We start from the raw sequence: 19099 nt of genomic DNA, 5'->3' as shown, positions 1-19099 counted from the left end.
TGATGGACCAGAGGGCAAGTTCCCCAGGATTATCAGACAGCGATACCAGCAGCAGCACCCAGACCACCTCCTCCCACTGCACTTTGTGGGCATGGCCAAAGCTGGTGGCACCAGGGACCCACAACTGGGAAAGCTAAAGCAAGCGCTCGCAGGGCCCTGCCAGGACAGGCTGCCTGCCTCTATGTGCATTTGTGTACCCAGCTCTCGTAGGGGTGGAGGTAAAGGGGATTAGAGAGATTTTAGGATCTTTGGGGGGGTTACATGACTGGCATTGCTAGTAGCCAGTGGCTCCAGGAGGGGCACTGCTAGGGCAGATGAGGGGATGGGGAGCTGTGGCCATGGACCCCACGTACCCCAGGACACCCCACAGACCACAGCAAGCTCAGGAATGGTCCCAGCCACCCAGGAGAATGCCAGCAGGCCCAGGAACAGTCCTGCCCCAAGCAGCCACATGGGTTCCCTTGTTGGTGTCAGCTTTGCCAGAACCCTCCAGCACCAAGATAAAATTTCCCAGGGCACATCCCAATGCTCCCTACAAAACCAGGAGCTGGTGATGCCCAGCCAAGCTGTGGTGGCTCCAGCCCATCTGGTACCTGCCTGTCTGCTTGGACTGCCAAAATTTGCCCGTTTATTCCCCAAGGAGCTGGAAGAGCTGCTCCAGAACCTTTGCAGCACCCACACTGCAGAGGGCCCAGCCAGGGGGTCAAGAGGGCTTGTTTGGGAAGCACAAGGAGCTTGGCAGTTCTCAGCCTCTGCACCTTCCACTGCTTCTCTAGCCCATTGAGAGCATGACCACAAAGCATTCAGTGCAGCAGAACATCAGCACAGAACAGCATGTGTGCATGCACGTGTGTGCACACATGCACAAGCATGCACGAGTGGATGCATTTCTATCTCTCCACTCCCAAAGCTGAAGCACATCTGCCCAGGAAACCAAAGGAACTGCCACACCTGGCTGCGTTTGCCTGAGAGAGATCACAGACTGCCAGGGTCTTGCAGAGTTGTTGAGACCAGACCCCCCCCCGCCTCATGCAATCTCCCCCAGACTTTTGTCAACTCAACATTAAAAACTCACTATTCCCACTGGAAGGCTCCTCAAGTAGATTCTCTAATGGCTGCTCTAATTCTCAGCCTAAACTTGTTCGTGGTCATTTTATAGATCCCTCTGTTCTTTTACCAGCATTGGCCTTTGGCTGAAATACTGTTTCCATCCTGATGTATTTATAGATACCTATCATGGCCATCCCCAGCCTCTACTTTGCTAGTCAAAGCAAGGTTCCTCTAGTTCTCTCTTGTATGACTGGCTCTCCCTCCCCCTTTTATCTAGTAGCCCCTTCCCTGCTCCAGTCCAGGTTCAGTTCATTTTCCCTGGATGCAGGAGACCCAAGTGAGTGATCCTGATGGGTCCTACTCCATCCCTGTGCAATGTTACCAAGACTTTGCCATCCTGCCTGCAAATCTCCCTGCTCCTCCAGGGCACCCCTGGCCTGCGGTCAACTCGCTTATCCCATCCTCCTCCACACTGCTACTTCCCTATCAGCAAGACTTGGGCTCCTAGGAGATATTTTTGCTGTTCCTCAACAGGCACATGGCTTTCCATTTCTCACTGCATCCCACATCTCTTCCTCCAGCCCTCAAACTCCTTCAGCCTGGGGTGGCAGCCTCCGTCACCCCAGCTCCAGGAAGCCAGCCGCTGCTGGAAGCAGGAAAGTCCGTGACTCATCCCCAAGAAGCCCCGCTGATTGCCACCAGCCACTACATCCCCTCAACACCACCCAGCGCCATCCTGACGCTGCTCGCTTCCCTGCCTGCCTCACAGAGCTCCTCTTCTCCTTCCCCTCTTCTCTGCTTCATTAACACTTTCCCATAGCAAAAGCTTTACTACAAAGAGCTGCTTTACACATTTGCAGGTCTCTGATGCCAGGTTAGCCTGGAGTGACCTACCTTTGGCAAACCCATGATTCATTTTCCTCTTTTGCCTTCCAAATCTGTTCTGAAATGGCATGCGATCGAGGTCAGGCTTACAGTCCTATTCCTGCCTGCCTTACTTTTTTTCCCCTCCTCCCCCCGCTTTTAAATATAGGCATCGCATTCGCTATTCTCCAGTCAGATGGTGCCTCCCCCAACTCGATGGAGTTGTTAAAAATACTTGTTACCAGACCTGCCATTTCATGTGCCAGCTCCCTCCTAGAGTGGGGGGAGGGAAGCCATCCCAAGCGCCAGGCTGATGGGTGTGATGATCTTGGGACTTGGCTTCCACAACGGCTGTGCTCATGACCATGTCCTCATTCCCTCTATCCAGCCCTTTTTGTGGCCTCTTTGTGTTGACCAAAAGCCAGGGTGAAATATGCATCCATGCCCAAATCTCCCCCACCACTGCTTCATTCAGCCATGCCTTTCTTTCATCTGCAGAGGTGAGGAACCTTTTGCCATCCCTTTGAGCATCCTTCACAAGGTCCATGTCAGCGTGACATCTGGCAGCTCCCAAAGCACTTCCCAACTTCTTCAGCACCAAGATGTAGTTGTCTTAACTGAGCAGCCCCTTGTGCCATCCTTTTGGGGCATCGTTTGTTCTTAATATTGCTCCATAAGCAATGGTTCATCACCGTGGTCCACTGTGCCTTCTGACAAGTTTTTTCCCCTTTGCTGAAGGTACCAGGAGGTCATAATGTACAGAAGTCAGGGTAGACGTAAGGAGTTTAATCCCCAAATTGCATTAATAAAGTATAATTCCTTTAATGAAGAAATTCCTTGCTCTTGCCCCAGCCTCGCAGCAATGCTCAGCTCTCTGGGCTGCAGACCAGGTCTCATCGTTCACCTAAACCCTTTGGGAAATGGAGGAGCTGCCTGATGGCTGATTTTTGCTGCTTCTTCCCTTCCCTTCAAGACAACCACCTTTTCATTATGCACTCCCCCAGCTTAAACCACCACCAGCCAAGCTCTCCCATTGCCACCAGACCAAGAAACTCATTTGCTACTGCCTTCAGGCATACCCAAGACACCAACACAACCAACATGAGCTTGTCAGTGAAGACTAGGGAGCCACAGTTTCCCCAAGGGACTAACACACCCAAGGGTGTTTCTCATGCCAAGGCATTGGTAGAGATCCCCAGCCGGAGCTGAACCACCACAGTCACATCTCAGAAACGGCCCATCTCACTGCTGGTAAAGCCTCCAAGCCTATAAATGACACCACCAAAGTGTGGGAGCAGGACCCTTGTGGGGTAATGGAGCTGGCACAGCAGGTGCCCACCTGGCAAAGGAGCCCCCACCAGCTCCCACTTCTCAACCCCCAGCATGGGGTTATTCTTTCGGCAGCGCTTGTGTTGGGTTTTTTGGTTTGGGCTGGGTTTTGGGTTGGTTTTTTTTTTTTCCAAAGGGCGGGAAAAGGCACAGGGAACTGCAAAAGCAAGTCTCACTCAGGGGGCCAGAAATCTAAAGAATTCTTAAATATATACCCGAGTCAAATGCAAAGCACAAGCTCACTGCCCACACGTACCCTCCCTCAGGCTGCGCTTGCATGGGAAACTTTAGGATATTTTTGCTATAGGGGAAAGGGGAAAAAAAAAACCAAAGAACCCACAAATTCAGTCTCTGCTACCTAAAAATAAACAGAGAGCATGTTCTGCCTGTGCAGAAACATTTAATGGCCACTCATTACCCACCAGCCTGAGGAGTGGGACTGGGGAATGAAGCTGCGGGCACCCAACTCATTTGGGGAGCAGCAGGACACAGGGAGCCACTAGACTTCACTCAGACAGTGATCCACCCTCATTGATTCTCTGCTGTCTAGTAACAGGGCTGGGCTCCCACTTCAGGCTTTCCCTGTAGAGGATGGAGCTTTCTGTCCCTTCCCCAGCAGGAGATGCATCCTGGAGATATCCACAAATAGCTTGGCCAAAGTCAACTGCCTGCGCTGGCACCCCATAGGCGGTCAAGTCCCATCTCAAAATCCATCTGCATTAGGAGAGAGCCTCTGCGGTTTCTCTTTGAATCTGGACCAAAACAGCACATAATTAGGCTGGGGTAATATACATTCATTGCTGTAACTAACTGGCTGTGACATGCTCAGGAGATATGGCAGCACTGTGCTATGGGCAAGGGGGAAATCCACAGAACCTCCAGTGGCAGGGGTGGCCCAATCCTGCTCTCATTGTTGTCCTCTGCCAGATATCTCCCACCCCGCAGACAGCTCCCACAGGGACCCACGGCTTTGCCTCCATTGCAGTCAGGCTTTAACAGGCAGGGACAGGGTGACCAAACTGTCCCAACCACCACAGTTGGGCAGGAGAGATCTGCCTGTCCCCCCAGCTGTGATCCTAGCAAGGCAATCAGGGATGAGAGGGAAAGCCAGGATCTCCAGAGGCTTTGCCGTGGGTACCATGCCTGCCTTCCCCAGCACTTCTCAGGCTTGCTGCCCAGCATGGGGCCAGAGCAGACCTGCTGGGACAGCAGGTGCAAAAACACCACAGCTCCCAGGATTTGTATGCCAAATCCTTGGCTTAGCAACTCCTGATGGACTTTGCCTGGTGGTGACACATACCATGCCCCCACCATGACTGATGCCATCCCCTCAGCATCACCTCCGCAGCCCCCAACATGATCCTCCCTGCAAACCACGGCTGCATTCAGCTGAGAAACACATGCAGGCCAGCAGGAACAGCCTCAATATCTCCATACCCCAGGAAAAAGAGGAAAAAAAAATGTTTTTAAATACCTTGTAGCAGATTCCCTAGCCTAACCAGTTACCTCAAGACCTTGACACCCACTGCTGCTCTCCCCATCGCAGTAACAGATCTTTCTTCCTTTAATAGTGGTAATTTGATCTCCTGCATGCAGGGCCATGCTTCACTCCCGGCAAGCCCTGCCTGGTATCCATCAGTGACCCCAGCACTGGACAAGATCTGAATGAAAATGCTTTGCTTTTCCAAATCAGGTTAATGAGGAAATTGGTACATTTCCTTTGCAGGGCTGGGGCTGGCCTGCAGTGGGACGCATCCTGCCACGGCTACGTGCCGGGGTTTCCAGGCAGGGTGGGCACCCCCTGCCTGATGACCTGCCTGCAGCGCTGCATTTTTCTGGCCCCCTGGGGTGCTCTGGGGTGCCAGGGGCAGGCAGCAGGCAGAAGGTCCCTGCACAGGGGACCAGAAAGCTGAGAAAAGCCTGCAGGGTGTCAGCATGCTTGTGTCTGTGCAAGTGTGGGGAAGGGGAAGGAGTAGGGAAACAAAAAACTCCAAATTATTTCATGTTTCTGTTTTCTAAATGGAATGCAAAAAACGCATTTCTAGAAGTATTAATAAAAATCAAGCATTTTCAAAACATTTGATATGCGCATGGAGACTGATTATTGCTCTGTTCTCCTCTGATCCACTGAAAAATCACACCAAGATGCCTCAGCATCAATCCACAGACCACGATCCCATGTGTGCCTCCTCCTCTCCCCTCCAGCCATCCCTTGCTGCAACCCCCCCAGCTGCCCCCACCTCTGCTCCCAAACCCCTGCCTTCTCCCTGCCCAGGCCCCTCCTCCTCCTTCCCTAGCCCCGGATGACAGCACCCCCTTAACTGCCCTGCAGGCAGGATGAACTTTTCCTGATGGAATATTTGCAGAAGTCCACAGCCTTCGTTAAACCCAGCACTTGGCTAAGGCAGTGCCAGTGCTCCCAGTGCAGATCCTGTGTTGGGCTCAGACATGTGCCAGCACTGAACCTGGAGCCTGCACACTGCAGCAAGGCATGGTTTTCATGGGATCAGCTTTGGGGTGTTTTTTCAGTGGGGTCTGGTGCTCGCCAGCCTGGATCCCTGCTTTGTTTCAAGCATGCTGCAAGCCCAGGGAAACAGCTCAGGCCCCACAATGTTTCCTAACTGCAAGAACATCCCCAGCTGCAAAGCTCTGGGGCCACAGACCCATGTGCAACCTTGCTCAAGAATGCCAACTCACCCCAACACCCCCTGATGCACAGCAGCACATGCATCAGCACAGAGGCATGGAATCCGCTTTGCAAAGCCTCACTGGCACAATTTCCAACGTCAAACCCGCTAATGAAATTAGAAACCCTGGGCTTAGTAAAGATGAGCAGTGGGGGCCAGGCAGTGCCGAGAACCCCTGCTACCTCCTCTCCTTGAGCCTGGAGTTGTTGGGCAGTGCCAGAGCATCAGTGCCTCCGCCGGCCCCTTGGTTTCCTCACTCCTGCAGGCAGATGGTCCAGGAGCCAGACTTTCCCGCACGGGCAGGGAAGAGGGTGTGGGCAGGGAGCTTTTGACAGAACATGCCTGCAAAACTGGGGATCCAGCAGATACAGTTTGTTTCTTGCTGTGTCATTTCAGCACACACACAGAAGGAAAATGGAAAAAAAAAAAACAAAACCAGGAACATTTGGCAAGCTGGCGAGGGTCTGGCTTTGCTGAGTGCGGAGAAAGAGCCGTTTCTTCCAAAGGGAGAAGAGGGTAAAGCAGGCTGGCTGCGGCACACGTGCCTCTCGGGGATGGGCTCCAGCACTCACTAACTTAAGTCCTTGCTAACTTAATTTTATTTAAAACACTCAGCGTTTAACATTTCAGAGGAAGAAGCAGGAAGGGGCTCTGTCCTGCAATGCCACAAGCGCCTGGGACTTTTTGGCAGCCCCCATCCCCCCCCAGCACTTCCCCCTTCGCCTGCACGGCCGGGAGCCGCCAGGAATAGCTGCAGAGGCTTTAAGATCTGTGCTTGCTACAGAGCTGCTAAGAGCACTGGGTGTTGATTAAATTTTCATACCTCCCCAACAGGGTATTTTTTTTTTTTGTGTTGCATTTTAATTTAAAACACACAAGAAGGGACTCCTTTTCCCTTTGCAAGCATTCCAGCTGAAGACCCTGGCAATGTCCCAGGGCACACAGGCTAAAAAGCCAAGTGGTTTCCCTCTTTTGCCATCCCTCCCACCTCCTCCGCTCTCCAGACTCTCTCCCTCCTCCTCTCCCCAGAGATCATCTCTAGCCAGTGCCGCTCCTTTCCAGGAGTCACCGTTACCCATCACACTCCCAACTTCACCCTCCACAGTGCCCGAAGGAGCAGCAGGGCAGGCTCAGCCCCCAGCTGTGGGACCACTGCTGTACTGAGCTCCTCCAGTGCCCTGCCCACCACCGCAGTGTCAGGGCAGGCAGGCGCTGTTTTGGAGGATCTTTGCACCACTGGCCCTCACTGCAGAGTCCCTACAACCCTCGGCACATGGCTGCACCACTGCAGCTCTCACCTTGGGACCAGAGGCCCCAGGCACCAATGTCCAACGGAGCTGCAGCAGCTCCTGGAAGCAGCAGGGCTCAGAGAGGTTTCCCACTTCAGTTCCCAGTCCAAGCAAACCCCAACAGGAACAAACTCCTCTCTGGTCAAGTCATTAATTTTGCTGGCCTCTGGCTGCCCCACATAAAGACAGGCACTGCCCTCACTCTCTGAAAGGCAACAGGAGAAACACACCCAGACCTGCACGATGCTCAGGTCCTGCTCACGCTGTTCACACATAGGTGCTTCTGGGAGAGCAGCTGAGTGCTGGGCATCCCAAGGGACAACCGTGACACTCGGAATTTATGCCAACAAGTGACCAGTAATTTTGTACACACAGATTCGGAAAAGTGACTGCTTTGAAAGAGACTCCTCCTCTGAGCCCCTCCAAGGCCACTTGACTAGTGCAGCTGGGGACCTGGCAGGGAGCAGGACAGCCGAGCCTTGTACCCATCTCTGATCTGTGTGCTCCAGCACAGCTAGGGATTTAACACACCTCCCTTTCCCAGCACCCCAAACCAGGGCTGCCTGAACAGTCCCCATTTCAAAAAGGATGGATGTTTCACCACATTTGAAAATAAGGCTTCAGCAAAAGCTCTCAGGTTGGGTGCTTCACAGTCAAAACCAGCCCCAGCCAACTTTTGAAAACCCAGCCCACACTCAGCAGCATGAAACCCTGATCTATGCACACGGTGAGGTTCATCGCACGCATGGTGAGGTTCATCTTGGCCCTTTTGCACCCTACATTTAAAGGAGATCCCAAACACCAGGGCAGTGCCAGGCTCCAGCGCTCCCGCAGGGTGGGCTCCCCTTGCGCCCTCCTGGCTACAGCACCTCGGGCGTGCTGGAAGCATGTGGCAGTTAAGTCATGCTCGCTGCAAAACCCCTTCCTTGCAGCAGCTCATGTTTTGCAGCTGCTCATGTTTGCAGCCACTCTTGCAGAGTCTGTGCTGCCGGGATCTGCATGCACGGCTCGCACTTCGTACCTAACAAGCGTGTTTGCAGCAGCCTGGCTCTTTGCAGGTAGCTGTTCAGCTTTGCACAGGGCTACAAGACCTGTACACCCCATCTCCCCTGAAGCTATGGCACATGGATCTGCCCACAACCACTGCATTTTGGTAGGTATTTTGGAAGCTGCCAAGGACTTGATTCTCTTCCCCAGCAAACGCTCTCCCCCTGCTGCAGTAGCACGCAGAAGGGTCCCAGCTCTCAGCCCTGGCATTTCCTAAGGCTCCTTTTACCTTTTTGCTCCCTGCCTCTCTGTAGTCCCAATCCCTTATGCCATGAGAGGCCTTTTGGGTTTGTAGCAAGCAACTGTGGCCAGCTAGCTCCTGTTAGGCCTTGCCATGCATTTTTAATTAGCAGCATGGATGCTCTTCCACCACTGCTTCAATGAATGTGCTTAGGAGGCAAATGTTTTTACCCATCATTGCTAATAGCTGTAGCCCTGAGCAAAGTCAAGTCGGTTCTTTGCATGGCCTGGCTGCAGCTTGGTTATCACTGCCATGCAGGTACTCCTGCCTGTCTGCAGGTTGCTCCGACTCTCAGGAATTTACTAGGATCATTACATTAGGATCAGGAGTTCAACCTGATGGCCAGACCCATGCAGGGAAATAGGCTTTCCCCATGCAGCAGGCTCTGGTTCTCTGCACTGGCCGTGCTGAACCTGTGAAGCGCTCTCCCGGTGCAAGCAGAGGGTGCCCGGGGCCATGGCCAGACACATGCCTGTGCTTGTACCTCTGCAACCACATGCAACCTCAGCAACCACTCGCACCTCGCGGCAGCCTCGGTCCCTGTGAGCGACGCTGGCAGAAGGTGCAGGCAGTTCTGGCTCCCAGCCTGCAACTGTCCCCGTTCATATTGCTCCCACAGCTATAAACAGCAGTTTTCTCCATGTGCCTGGTTTTTAATTTGTCCTGGACTAACTAATGCCCAACTAGGGCCTGCGTCCCGGTGCCACGTGGCTGGTGTAACCAGCTCCAGCAGCTCCAGAGCGCACAGAGGAGTGCTCTGGGCAAGGGACCCAGCCAGGACAGGCAGGGCTGACCTGTCTCCCTGCAGAGCCCACCGGTCCAGCCCACGGCCCCAGCACGTCTTTGCCACAGGTGTTTTTCTTCCCATCTCAGCTCCTGGCAGAGTGGGGGCAGAGGAGAGTGGCACCTCATGGTAAGCCAGGCTCCTCCTTGCTACCCGCAAGCACCGCGGCTGAGTGCTTCTGAACACAAAAGCAAATAAGTAATCTCAGTGAATACAGTCTCTCTAGCCGGTGTTTTAGAGGAAATAACAATTTCAAACTCCTCTCCTGTTTGCTCCCCAGGACCAGGGGAGCTGGGCTGAGCATCTGAAGCCAGCAGCGCCACCGAGCACCTGTGCCATGCCCGACCAGCCCCGTGGCACACACTGGCTGCCCCTCACCAGCCCAGCCACCCCTCTCCTGGAGCCCAGCATTGCTGTTGAATGACAAAACTGCAACCCAGCCCCTGCCCTGTAACGAGCACACCCACAGAGGCGAAGAAGTAGGACAGCAAGCCTCTTTGCCAGCATTATTTTCCCTCTGGTCCCTACAGAAATCAGGTTTGGTCTCAAGTCAGCCCAGGGAAGGGGCATCTGCTCCAATATAAGAAAGGCAACGTACTCCTTAGCACCTGTTTTGTTTTGGACCACAGAGACAGACAGATGAACCACAAAGCCAAAACTCTGCTCTAAAAGAAATTAAAGTCCTTTAGGCTCCCAGGGATGGGAGCTGGAAAAGCCGTAACAACCCACAATTTGAGGCTTTTTTTTTTTTTTTTTTACCCCATGCTGTGATTTCTACCTAGCAAGACAGCATTTCATGCAGGCAAGGCTGATGAAAACAAAGCGAAAGGCAAGCACATCCATGAAATAATACACATGGAAAGTACCATGGGGCCGATTAGCTTTTTGTGATGCTATCTCCAGATTCCAGGAGCCATGCTTCTAGACCCAGTAAAATTGTGGGAAAAGTGGATAATAAATTCACGATACAGTTACACAGGGGAATAGTATAGTAAGTAATTTCTTTAAGAGATTGATAAAGTGGTTTTTGTGCAATCTACCTCTCTTCTGTGGTGTTAACCTGCAAGGACATAGCCTCCCAATGCTTTACGCCAGTGGGAAAGCAGAGTCCCCCATCGATCCCCCCAAACCTGGGGCAGGTGCTGGGCAAGGTCCATGCTTCTTAGCAGCGGGACCCTGCTCTGATTTGCTGCTCCAAGTGACGAAGGTGACAGCAGAGCATCCAAGTGGCTTTCCACCCCTGCCCAGCCCTCCTCCAGCATCCCCCAGGGACCACATCACCCATGTGTATGCCTCTTTTTTTTATTAAAAAAAAAAAGGCAGAAGCCCATTTTACTGCCTCCAAGCAGCAAAACGGTGAAGCACCCATAGCCTTTGCAACCTAGAGGCACACCACAAGACTGCACTTGGCCCCAGTGAGGGGGGGAAGTGCAGCCTGACAGTGCTGGGAACAGTGTCCGTCCCTCGCCGCCTCCCAGAGTGAATCAGCAGCATTCTACTATACCAAGGCTCCAATCCTCATTCAATTAAAATCCAAGGAAGGTCCCTAATCCTTTCCATTATAAGTAAATAATAGCTGGTTCTTTGCAGAGGAGCAGGAAAGGAAGGCACCTTCTGGTCCCAGCCATCAGGGACACCATGACAGAGCACATCTGCCCGGTGTTGCAACTGATGCTGGGAAGAGCATTTGGGTACTGGGGCTGTGGCTCCCCAGGTGACCCAGAGAGGTCCCAATTTAGCAGCTACAGTGGTAAACAGGGGATCCTGTGGGGTAGGTCCTGCAGAGCATGGTTATCAGCGCTCCCAGCAGCATCTCCCATCCTTACCCCCAAGAAAGATCCAGACGGTGGATCAGCAAATCCCAGATATCAAAGGGATCAGCTCCAGCCTTCCCAGCAAGGACACCATAAATGGCAGGAGACCAGACTTTCTCAGGAACTGCCAGTAGAAACCCACAAGGTCGACCAGACCATAAATTGCCCATCCATGTAGCTCACCAGCTCCTCGCACACCACAACCAGGGCTCTAGCATGGGGAGCACTGCTGCCAACTGCTGCAGGCACTGAAGGATGGGGCGGAGGGGACATGAGGTGCACTGACACAAGCAGCCCCTGGGTTTTGCATAGAGCTGGTCATTAATGCAAGAAACAAGGTGTAGGGTAGGTTGCTGGTGCAAGGCACAGGCAGTGCTGGGCACGCTTGGGCTGCAGCACAGCGGTGTGAGCAGGCGGCAGCTGCCCAGCCACACTAAATGCAGGGGAACCATGGTGCCAGGCAGCAAAATCGACCTTTCCTGCTATACTCAATTATGCCTGGGCAATAGGCACTGTAGTCAAGTCTCTAATCTCATTGATACGCCAGAAGCAACCAAGAAAGAGTCTTTTTTCGGTCTGACCTCCCATGTGGTTCAATCCTGCCTAATTCCCCTCCCAAAGCAGCAAGATCCAGGCACCACTGCCTCCTTTATGAAGAGGAAAACCAAATCCTCATGGGAAGGTCAACCCCTTGCCACAAACTCTCCCCTTTCAACCCCAGTCTGGGTTTCGTGGTCTGTCTGCTTGCGCACACCACCCTGCACCCGCAGAAGGACCCTGGGATGGGCCAAGCAGGATGGGGACCCCAACACTGGCAGCACAGTACCTTTGCCTGGGGTTAAAAACCAGCCTTTCTGCTCACAACGAAGTAACTAGTGAAGCATGTTTCCCCATCACAATCCATCCAATTTGCCTCCCACAGAGCAATGCCACTCTTCAAATCTCCAGGCATTATGGGAACCAGGGTATAAAAACATTCCCAGTGCAATGATGCCGAAATTGATGCTGAAATTAGGCTGGGAACAGAACTGGCATGGTTGCTTCTAGCCCATAAACTAAAACGTATGTATACGGTCAATCAACCACAATGATATCGCACTTTGTGATCGCCTGTAGCTTTTTTCCCCTGCTCCCAGCTTTGCTCCCAAGTCACTCCGTGCATATCCCAAGGGCTCAGGCATTGGCAACTTCAAACAGCTGCAAACCGCAAGAACCCAGCCCAGCTTCATCAACACTGACGGAGATTTACAGCACAAATGCCAAAGGTCTTAGCTCCCTGTCGGACACCAAAACTCTGCCCCTGCCCCAGGGAGGCGGTCTGAGCCCAGCTCTGGGGCATCCCAAGATCACTGCAGGGATGCAGGCACATCCACTGCCTGGTCTTCAGGGAGAGTGGATGCGCAGTGCCCAGAAGTCATGTCAACTCTTACAGAGCTGCCCCAGCGAGCACAGGAGGAGAAGGAGGGAAGGGAGGATGCCTCTGTGCTCCCCAGGGACAGACTTTGAGCAGGAGGCTTGCTGCAGCCCATGCCCACAAGTTTTTCTTCTCTGCAACAGGTTGAACAACCAGCCCAGAAATAGGGCCCAATGCCCTTAGAGCTTCTTTTGCCCAGAGACATGTTACACATCCTTCTTTAATCCCCATCTCCCACGCAAATAGGATTGGCTGGCCGCACCTCCATCATGAAGGAAACTCAGCATCTCATAGGTTTCCAGGACACAGAACTACTATCTCCACCTCCCCATCCCCATCTCCTCAAAGAGACCCCAGAGCAGTGCTACTCACATTGTACAGGACTGTGGTCCACCCTTCCATGGTGATGCACTGGAAGACGGTCAACACAGCAAAGAGGATGTTGTCAAACTGCGTGATCCCATCGTTGGGACCAATCCACTCCCGGCACTCATAGCCTGGGGGGCAACCCTGCACCCCGCATGGATGGGGGGGGTCCAGCTCCTCTAGTTCACCTGCGAGCACACAGCAGAAAGCCAAAGCAGGCAGAGGTGAGAGAGAGGCAGGAAACAGCCAAAGGGAAGAGCCTGAACACAAGAAGGACATGGAACTGTTGGAGCGGGTCCAGAGAAGGGCCACAAAAATGATCCAACGGTTGGAGCACCTCTCCTATGAGGACAGGCTGAGAGAGCTGGGATTGCTCAGTCTAGAGAAGAGAAGGCTGCGGGGAGACCTTATTGTGGCCTTTCAGTACATAAAAGGGGGACTACAGGAAGGATGAGGGAAATCTCTTCAGCAAGGCCTGTTGTGACAGGACAAGGGGTAATGGTTTTAACTAAAGGAGGGTAGATTTAGACTGGATATAAGGAAAAAATTTTTTACCATGAGGGTGGTTAAATACTGGAACAGGTTGCCCAGAGGGGTGGTAGAGGTCCCAACCCTAGAAACATTCCAGATCAGGCTGGACAGGGCTCTGAGCAACCTGGTCTAGTTGAAGACGTCCGTGCTCACTGCAGGGGGGTTGGACTAGATGATCTCTAAAGGTCCCTCCCAACACAAACCATTCTATGATTCTATGAATGCAGATGGGCTTGGGGCAGAGCAAGGGACCCCACTGGGACCAGCCCTGGCTGCACGCAAACTGATCCCATGAGAAACTGGGACATCCTAAACACAACTGAGTGATGCCTGGTGTGCACAAAGCAAAGTGCAGGATCCTCTCAGCTCTGGGCTTCCCACAATAGCGACATGCACTTGCCCTGGCTGTTTTGCACCCCTGGGATGTGGCGTGGGTGCAGAGCCCTTCTCCCCACCTGAATTGTTTGTGTAGCAGGCTCGGTGCAGCTTCCCACTGTAAAACTCCAGGCCGATAATGGCAAACATAAGGATAGCGAAAAAGAGCAGCAAGCCGATCTGGAGCAGAGGCACCATGGCCTTCATGATGGATTTCAGCACGATCTGCAGGCCTGGGAAGGGAAAGAAAGAGCACAGCTCAGCACGGTGATGCAAACACCCTACCTGGGCACATCCATCCCACCTCTGGCAAGAGGACAACAGTGAGCAGAGAGGATGGACAGTTATCAGACAGATGCAAGAGGCCAGCACAGCCTGGAAGATCTCTGGGCAGCTGAGGACCACAGAGGAAAGCACCATCCCAGGGGGAGCAGGGAGGGCCAGGCTACAGATCAATGCTCCAGGAGGACTGGTTTCTGGACCTGGTGTCCTGCCTGTCCTTGTCCTGTGTGAACTTGGTGGGACAAGGCCCATACAGCTCTGTCCCCCTCACTGCCCCCAAGGCACAGATCCAGCACACTGCCCAGACAACGCCCAGGGCAGGAGGGACAGGAGGACCAGTGCCAGCAGCAGCCTAGTTTATTTATTTATTTCTGTGCCGGCAGAGAAAATCTTGCAAAAAAATTGAAATCTCCCCTGAATAAACATCAATCCTGAAAGGATCCACCCACCGCTTTCTGGCCAGGGAAGCAGAGCCACTGGCAGGCCCCGGCGAGCCGCCGAGCCCAGACTTGTGCCAGAACAGAGCAGCCTGGGTGGCGGGAAATGCCACCCAGGGACTCCAAATGCTTCCGTCCTAAAGTTCCCGCTACGTAGGGAGGTTTGTCCCCCTCTTCCCTGATTTCACCCCTCATCTGCGAGGTGGCACGAGGATGCCTCTTATTCTGAAGGACATCAGGGATGGATGCAGACACCCCAGGAGGAGGACCAGAAGCATCCAACTTACTGGGAATGCCCGAGACAAGCTTCAGAGGTCTGAGCACGCGCACGGCCCGCAGTGTCCGCAGGTCCACGTGGGTGTTGAAGTGCGTCCCAGCAGTGGCGAGGATGCTGCAGGCAGACAGGGAGAGAGCAAAGTTATCCTGGGCAAAGCCCTCAGCCACTCCAGTGCCAAAAGCCGTGTTTTCATGCCAGACTAGGGAAAGCCATGAGAAGCACCATGTCTCTGGGCAGATAAAGAGATTCAACACCTCCCAAAGCCCACATGCCAGTGAGCCCTGTTTGATGTTGGCACCAAAGCTCATGGGCCACTCTGGCCAGCCACAACCATCCAGCCCTGGCTGCCCCCCATGTGCCAGGATGGCTGGGGACAGCCCCACACTGCAGAGCTGGTCATCACCCATACCATGCAGTCAATACTGTAGATGTAGTACTCTTCGCAGCTGCATGGGTTTAAGCTCCCTTCCAGGCAAGTGGCACGTGTACCAGAGATGGTGCCCCAGAGCTGGGCTTGCTCTCCTGGTGGTTACCCATGCTCCCCTGGTAACACCTCCAGCCATCAGCTGCTCTGGCTTTTTTCACACATGGAGCTTTCTTAGAGTCCCACCTCTGGGATTGCCGAAAAGGAGCAGAGAACCTCATATGCATTCAAAAATCTATAGCAATTAAAGTTTGATGACCTTGGAAGGCAACCAGCAGGCACAGGAAGGACTCCAGAGGTTTTATTGTAAAACACAAAGCCCATGTCTGGAAAACAAAGGGAGCTGGTACACACTAAGTCCAGCAGTGGAAATGCTCAGGGCCTTTGTACCTGCTGAGGGGATGGGGATGCAGTGGCTCAGGGACGCCAGCAGAGCCACAGGAGCACAGGCGGCAGTGCTGGAGCTCATGGCCTCCTCTCCCATCTGGGCTCAGTCCCTGGGGAGCTAGATGAGAAGGAGGAGGAGGGAGGGCTGCAGTGGAGGAGCAGGGGGTGAGAGAGGAAGGGACGGGGAGGAGAGTGGGACAGAGGGAGGCAGCAACCTCAGGGCTGTTTGCAGCAATCCAAAAACCGAGGGAAATTGGGTCATTGTTCCACTAATTCATCTAATTACAGGCCAGAGCAGCTCTCTGGCGGCTGAGCAATTAGCACTCTTTCTCTCTCCCTCTCCCCAAGGTATGGCAGGTACCAACCTACCCCTCCAGAAAGGCGGTTGAGTTTCCTAGGATACCCCAGCAGCAGAAGCACTCTCACATTAGCAAACCAGGTTGTTTCAACTTCTTTTCCTAGCCTCCTCTTCCTCCCTTCACCAGCAAAACCCCATCCCAACAGCACCTGGGATGCATCTTCCCAGCATCACCCACAACTCCCCATATATCAGGCTGCTTATCCCAGATACACACAGGGACTTTTTACCCTTGATGGCACTTTTCCACTGTGCCCCAGCCCGTGACTAGCCCCCGCTACCCACAGGGCTGACAGGAAAGCAGCAAAGGGACTTAAGTCAGGAGCACCCAGAGGCTAGGGAAAGCTATATTGTTAAATTGGTTGTAAGATCAAAATCAATAAGTACGGTAAAGCACGGCCACTCAGCAGCACGTGGGAGAGAGAAGAGCACAGCTGCTTTCATCTCTTTCATGCAACCCACCAGTGAGAGCAGGGTAACCCAGCACTCCCCAAAAACACTGGCATAGAGGACACGCTGTGCCAAATGCTGCGCTGGAGACCCTGAGCCCCTCCTTCGGCTTTTGCTCCTCATGCCCCAATGCTTGGTGTCCAAACAGCCTCCCAAAGGGATGGAGGAAAAGCATTTGCAGCCCCTGTGTTGACTCCATCTGGGGCCAAGCATCTTCAGGAGACCAGGGATGCTCCTCGGCTGGACACAGGCTCCAGCCCTTCTCCCAGTGGCTTGTCAATGTAAGCCCAGCTGGAAGGTTCCTGGCAGCAGAGCGGGACCAACAGTTCTCTCCGACCACCACAGAGTAGCACAAGCTGTGGTCCTTACATAACCAGGCGGAGTGATGGAGATGGAGCCATCACTGCTCCCAGCCCATCACACATCTTGGGGCGGGGGGGGGGGGGGGAGCAGGACCATCACCTGGTCCAGCATGATGGAGGGGAGCAGAACGCCCTGGCTGCAAAGTCCTCTGCTAACCCAGATTTGTTTGAAGGGCTCAGGAGCCGTCACGCTGAGCCTTCAGGCAAGGTTCAGGCGATTTCAGGGCACTACTTCCCAGCGCTCTAAATTAGCTGCTAAGAATGGGACTCCTCTGTGGCAAGATGACATGCTCCTTGTCCTCGCTGGGGGACAAGGGACATCACAAGTTCTTTCAGAAGGGGGTTTGGACAGATCACCAGAGTGAGGTGGTTGTACTGCAGACATGTCTCCTGACCAATGGCAGAAAGATGACCCACCACTATGAAATAGCTGCCTGTGCATCCTTTTGTGGGTACAGCCTCAGCTCCCAGTGAGGGCAGATGAACTGGGAGCGCATGTTGCTGGAGCTGCTCCCAGTAAACCCACCCATCCCAGAGCAACGAGGCACCCCAGAGCCCCTGAGCAGGGTCTGAGAAGCCCTGGGCCATTTTAGACCAATTGAGGTGGCTAGAAAAAGCTAAGCAAACTTCCAGGCATACAAGGCTGGCTTCTGTCTGCTTTTCCCAAGCCCTTCAGTGGCTCTAAGTAACAGACATCACCTCTCTCTGACAGCTAGGCTTTGCTAGTGTACAGACACCACCACCACCACTTTATCACTAATAATAAATACAGCACTCAAAACACACCTTCCTGCTTTGGACTTCAGCATCTCACCTGTTAATTGCTTATTAACCCTCTAAGCATGTTTTTTATTTTTGTGGTTTTTTTTTTTCTTCTTCTTCTTCTTCAGATGGGTCACTCAGCATAACCCATTTCTGATGTATTTATTGACATACATTAAGGTTTCTTATAGCTCCTCAGGATGCACAGAACAGAGATGGGAATCAGACTGTAACAGACCTTTCTGCTGACACAGGGCGGCAACTCCGGTATCTGTAGAACAATTTAAACCCTTTTCGAATACTTACAATATCCACGTCTGATGTGCTAATAATTATTCTTTATTTTTAGGCAAGGACCCAAACTAAAATTACATCTCACCATCTAAGTTATTTGAAAAAGCTGCCAGATTGGGCTATAAAAATCCCGATGATCTCATGCTTTTCATCATATGTACTGGAGAAAAAAAGAAGTAGAAGAAAAAAAAGTGAAGGCGTTTTTATAGGTCACCCAGGCAAAGGGGTTAGTTTTACTTCTTCAGAGGAAAGGGGGAAGAGGCTTCAGGTGAAGAAAAGCAGAGAGGAGCTATTGGAAGGATGCAAATGAGAGAGGAGGCAGGATGGGAAATATATGCTAATCCCCGAAGTATAATTGAATAGTGAGCAATCACCAGCAGACAAAAACATGTTTTCAGGGGGGAAGGGAAAAAAAAAAAAAACCACTCTCTGTGTTTGCAACCAGGATGATTATTTTATTTTATTTATTTACAGGCTGCGGAGTGAAGGGCGAGCTCCCACTGGGCCCGCCGCACCTGCAGGCTTTTGGGCTGGCTGCCGGCAGAGTGATGCTCAGCCCTCGGGCACCGCTCCAGCTTGCAGCAGCTGAGCAAAGCGCACGCCCTCGCCTCCAGCTGAAGACCTGCACCTATGGATTTCTTTTCCCGGGGGGGTGGGGGGGGAAGTATAATCACATTTTAAATTACTCTCTGCTTTTCAGGACTTAGCAGAATAAACCATGAGCGATGCTCAGTGACCCTACCCACACAAAGCCCTTTTACTAGCACAGAGCCAGCACCAAATCTGGGCACTATCACACACTACAGCACCCATCGTGCCTCTGCTGCCCATGCCAGGAGCTGCACATCACACCAGCTCCCATCCCCATCATCCCATCAGGACCGGCACCAGCAGCCCTGAAGCCTCAGCCCTTGGGGACACCACACACATCTCAGGGCGTGTTTTTTGAAACACCAGGGACCCCAAGAAAAGGCTGAACCCCCAAATGATCAGATTGACCCTCGATTCATCCCCCCACCCCAAAGTGAGCATCCCTCAACCACTTCCATCAGGGACTGCTGCAGAGGCACGTGCAGACAAGCCGTCCCAGCAAAGGGCAGCTCTGGGGTGTGCTGGATGGAGGAAGGGATCGGCTGAGACAGACTAATCTCAGCTCAAAATCTGGGGCAGGGAGGGTGCTGGCTGGCTGGCTGATGCACAAATTAATATTTATAATTAAGTGGAAAGGCCTCTGAAGGCCTGCACTGCCACCTGACTCTATGAGGGAGACTACTT

At 53.0% G+C, this 19099-nt stretch overlaps 1 protein-coding gene across 3 annotated transcripts in view; it reads right to left on the bottom strand.

Annotated features, from left to right (window-relative positions):
- The window catches only part of CACNA1E (calcium voltage-gated channel subunit alpha1 E), a 139649-nt gene that overhangs the window by 61510 nt on the left and 59040 nt on the right, over positions 1 to 19099 (bottom strand). For all 3 annotated transcript variants that reach the window (XM_064454527.1, XM_064454525.1, XM_064454526.1), the window contains 3 exons: positions 14798 to 14901; positions 13872 to 14024; positions 12892 to 13073 (listed from right to left, as the gene is read on the bottom strand). In XM_064454527.1, the coding sequence (XP_064310597.1) occupies positions 12892 to 13073; positions 13872 to 14024; positions 14798 to 14901 (439 nt within the window). The remainder of the gene's footprint in view (positions 1 to 12891; positions 13074 to 13871; positions 14025 to 14797; positions 14902 to 19099) is intronic.

Source organism: Phalacrocorax carbo, chromosome 6, assembly GCF_963921805.1.
Source record: "Phalacrocorax carbo chromosome 6, bPhaCar2.1, whole genome shotgun sequence".
NCBI lineage: Eukaryota > Metazoa > Chordata > Aves > Suliformes > Phalacrocoracidae > Phalacrocorax > Phalacrocorax carbo.
Note: the sequence above shows the minus strand (reverse complement) of the source record. Positions and strands in the feature narration are given on the sequence as shown.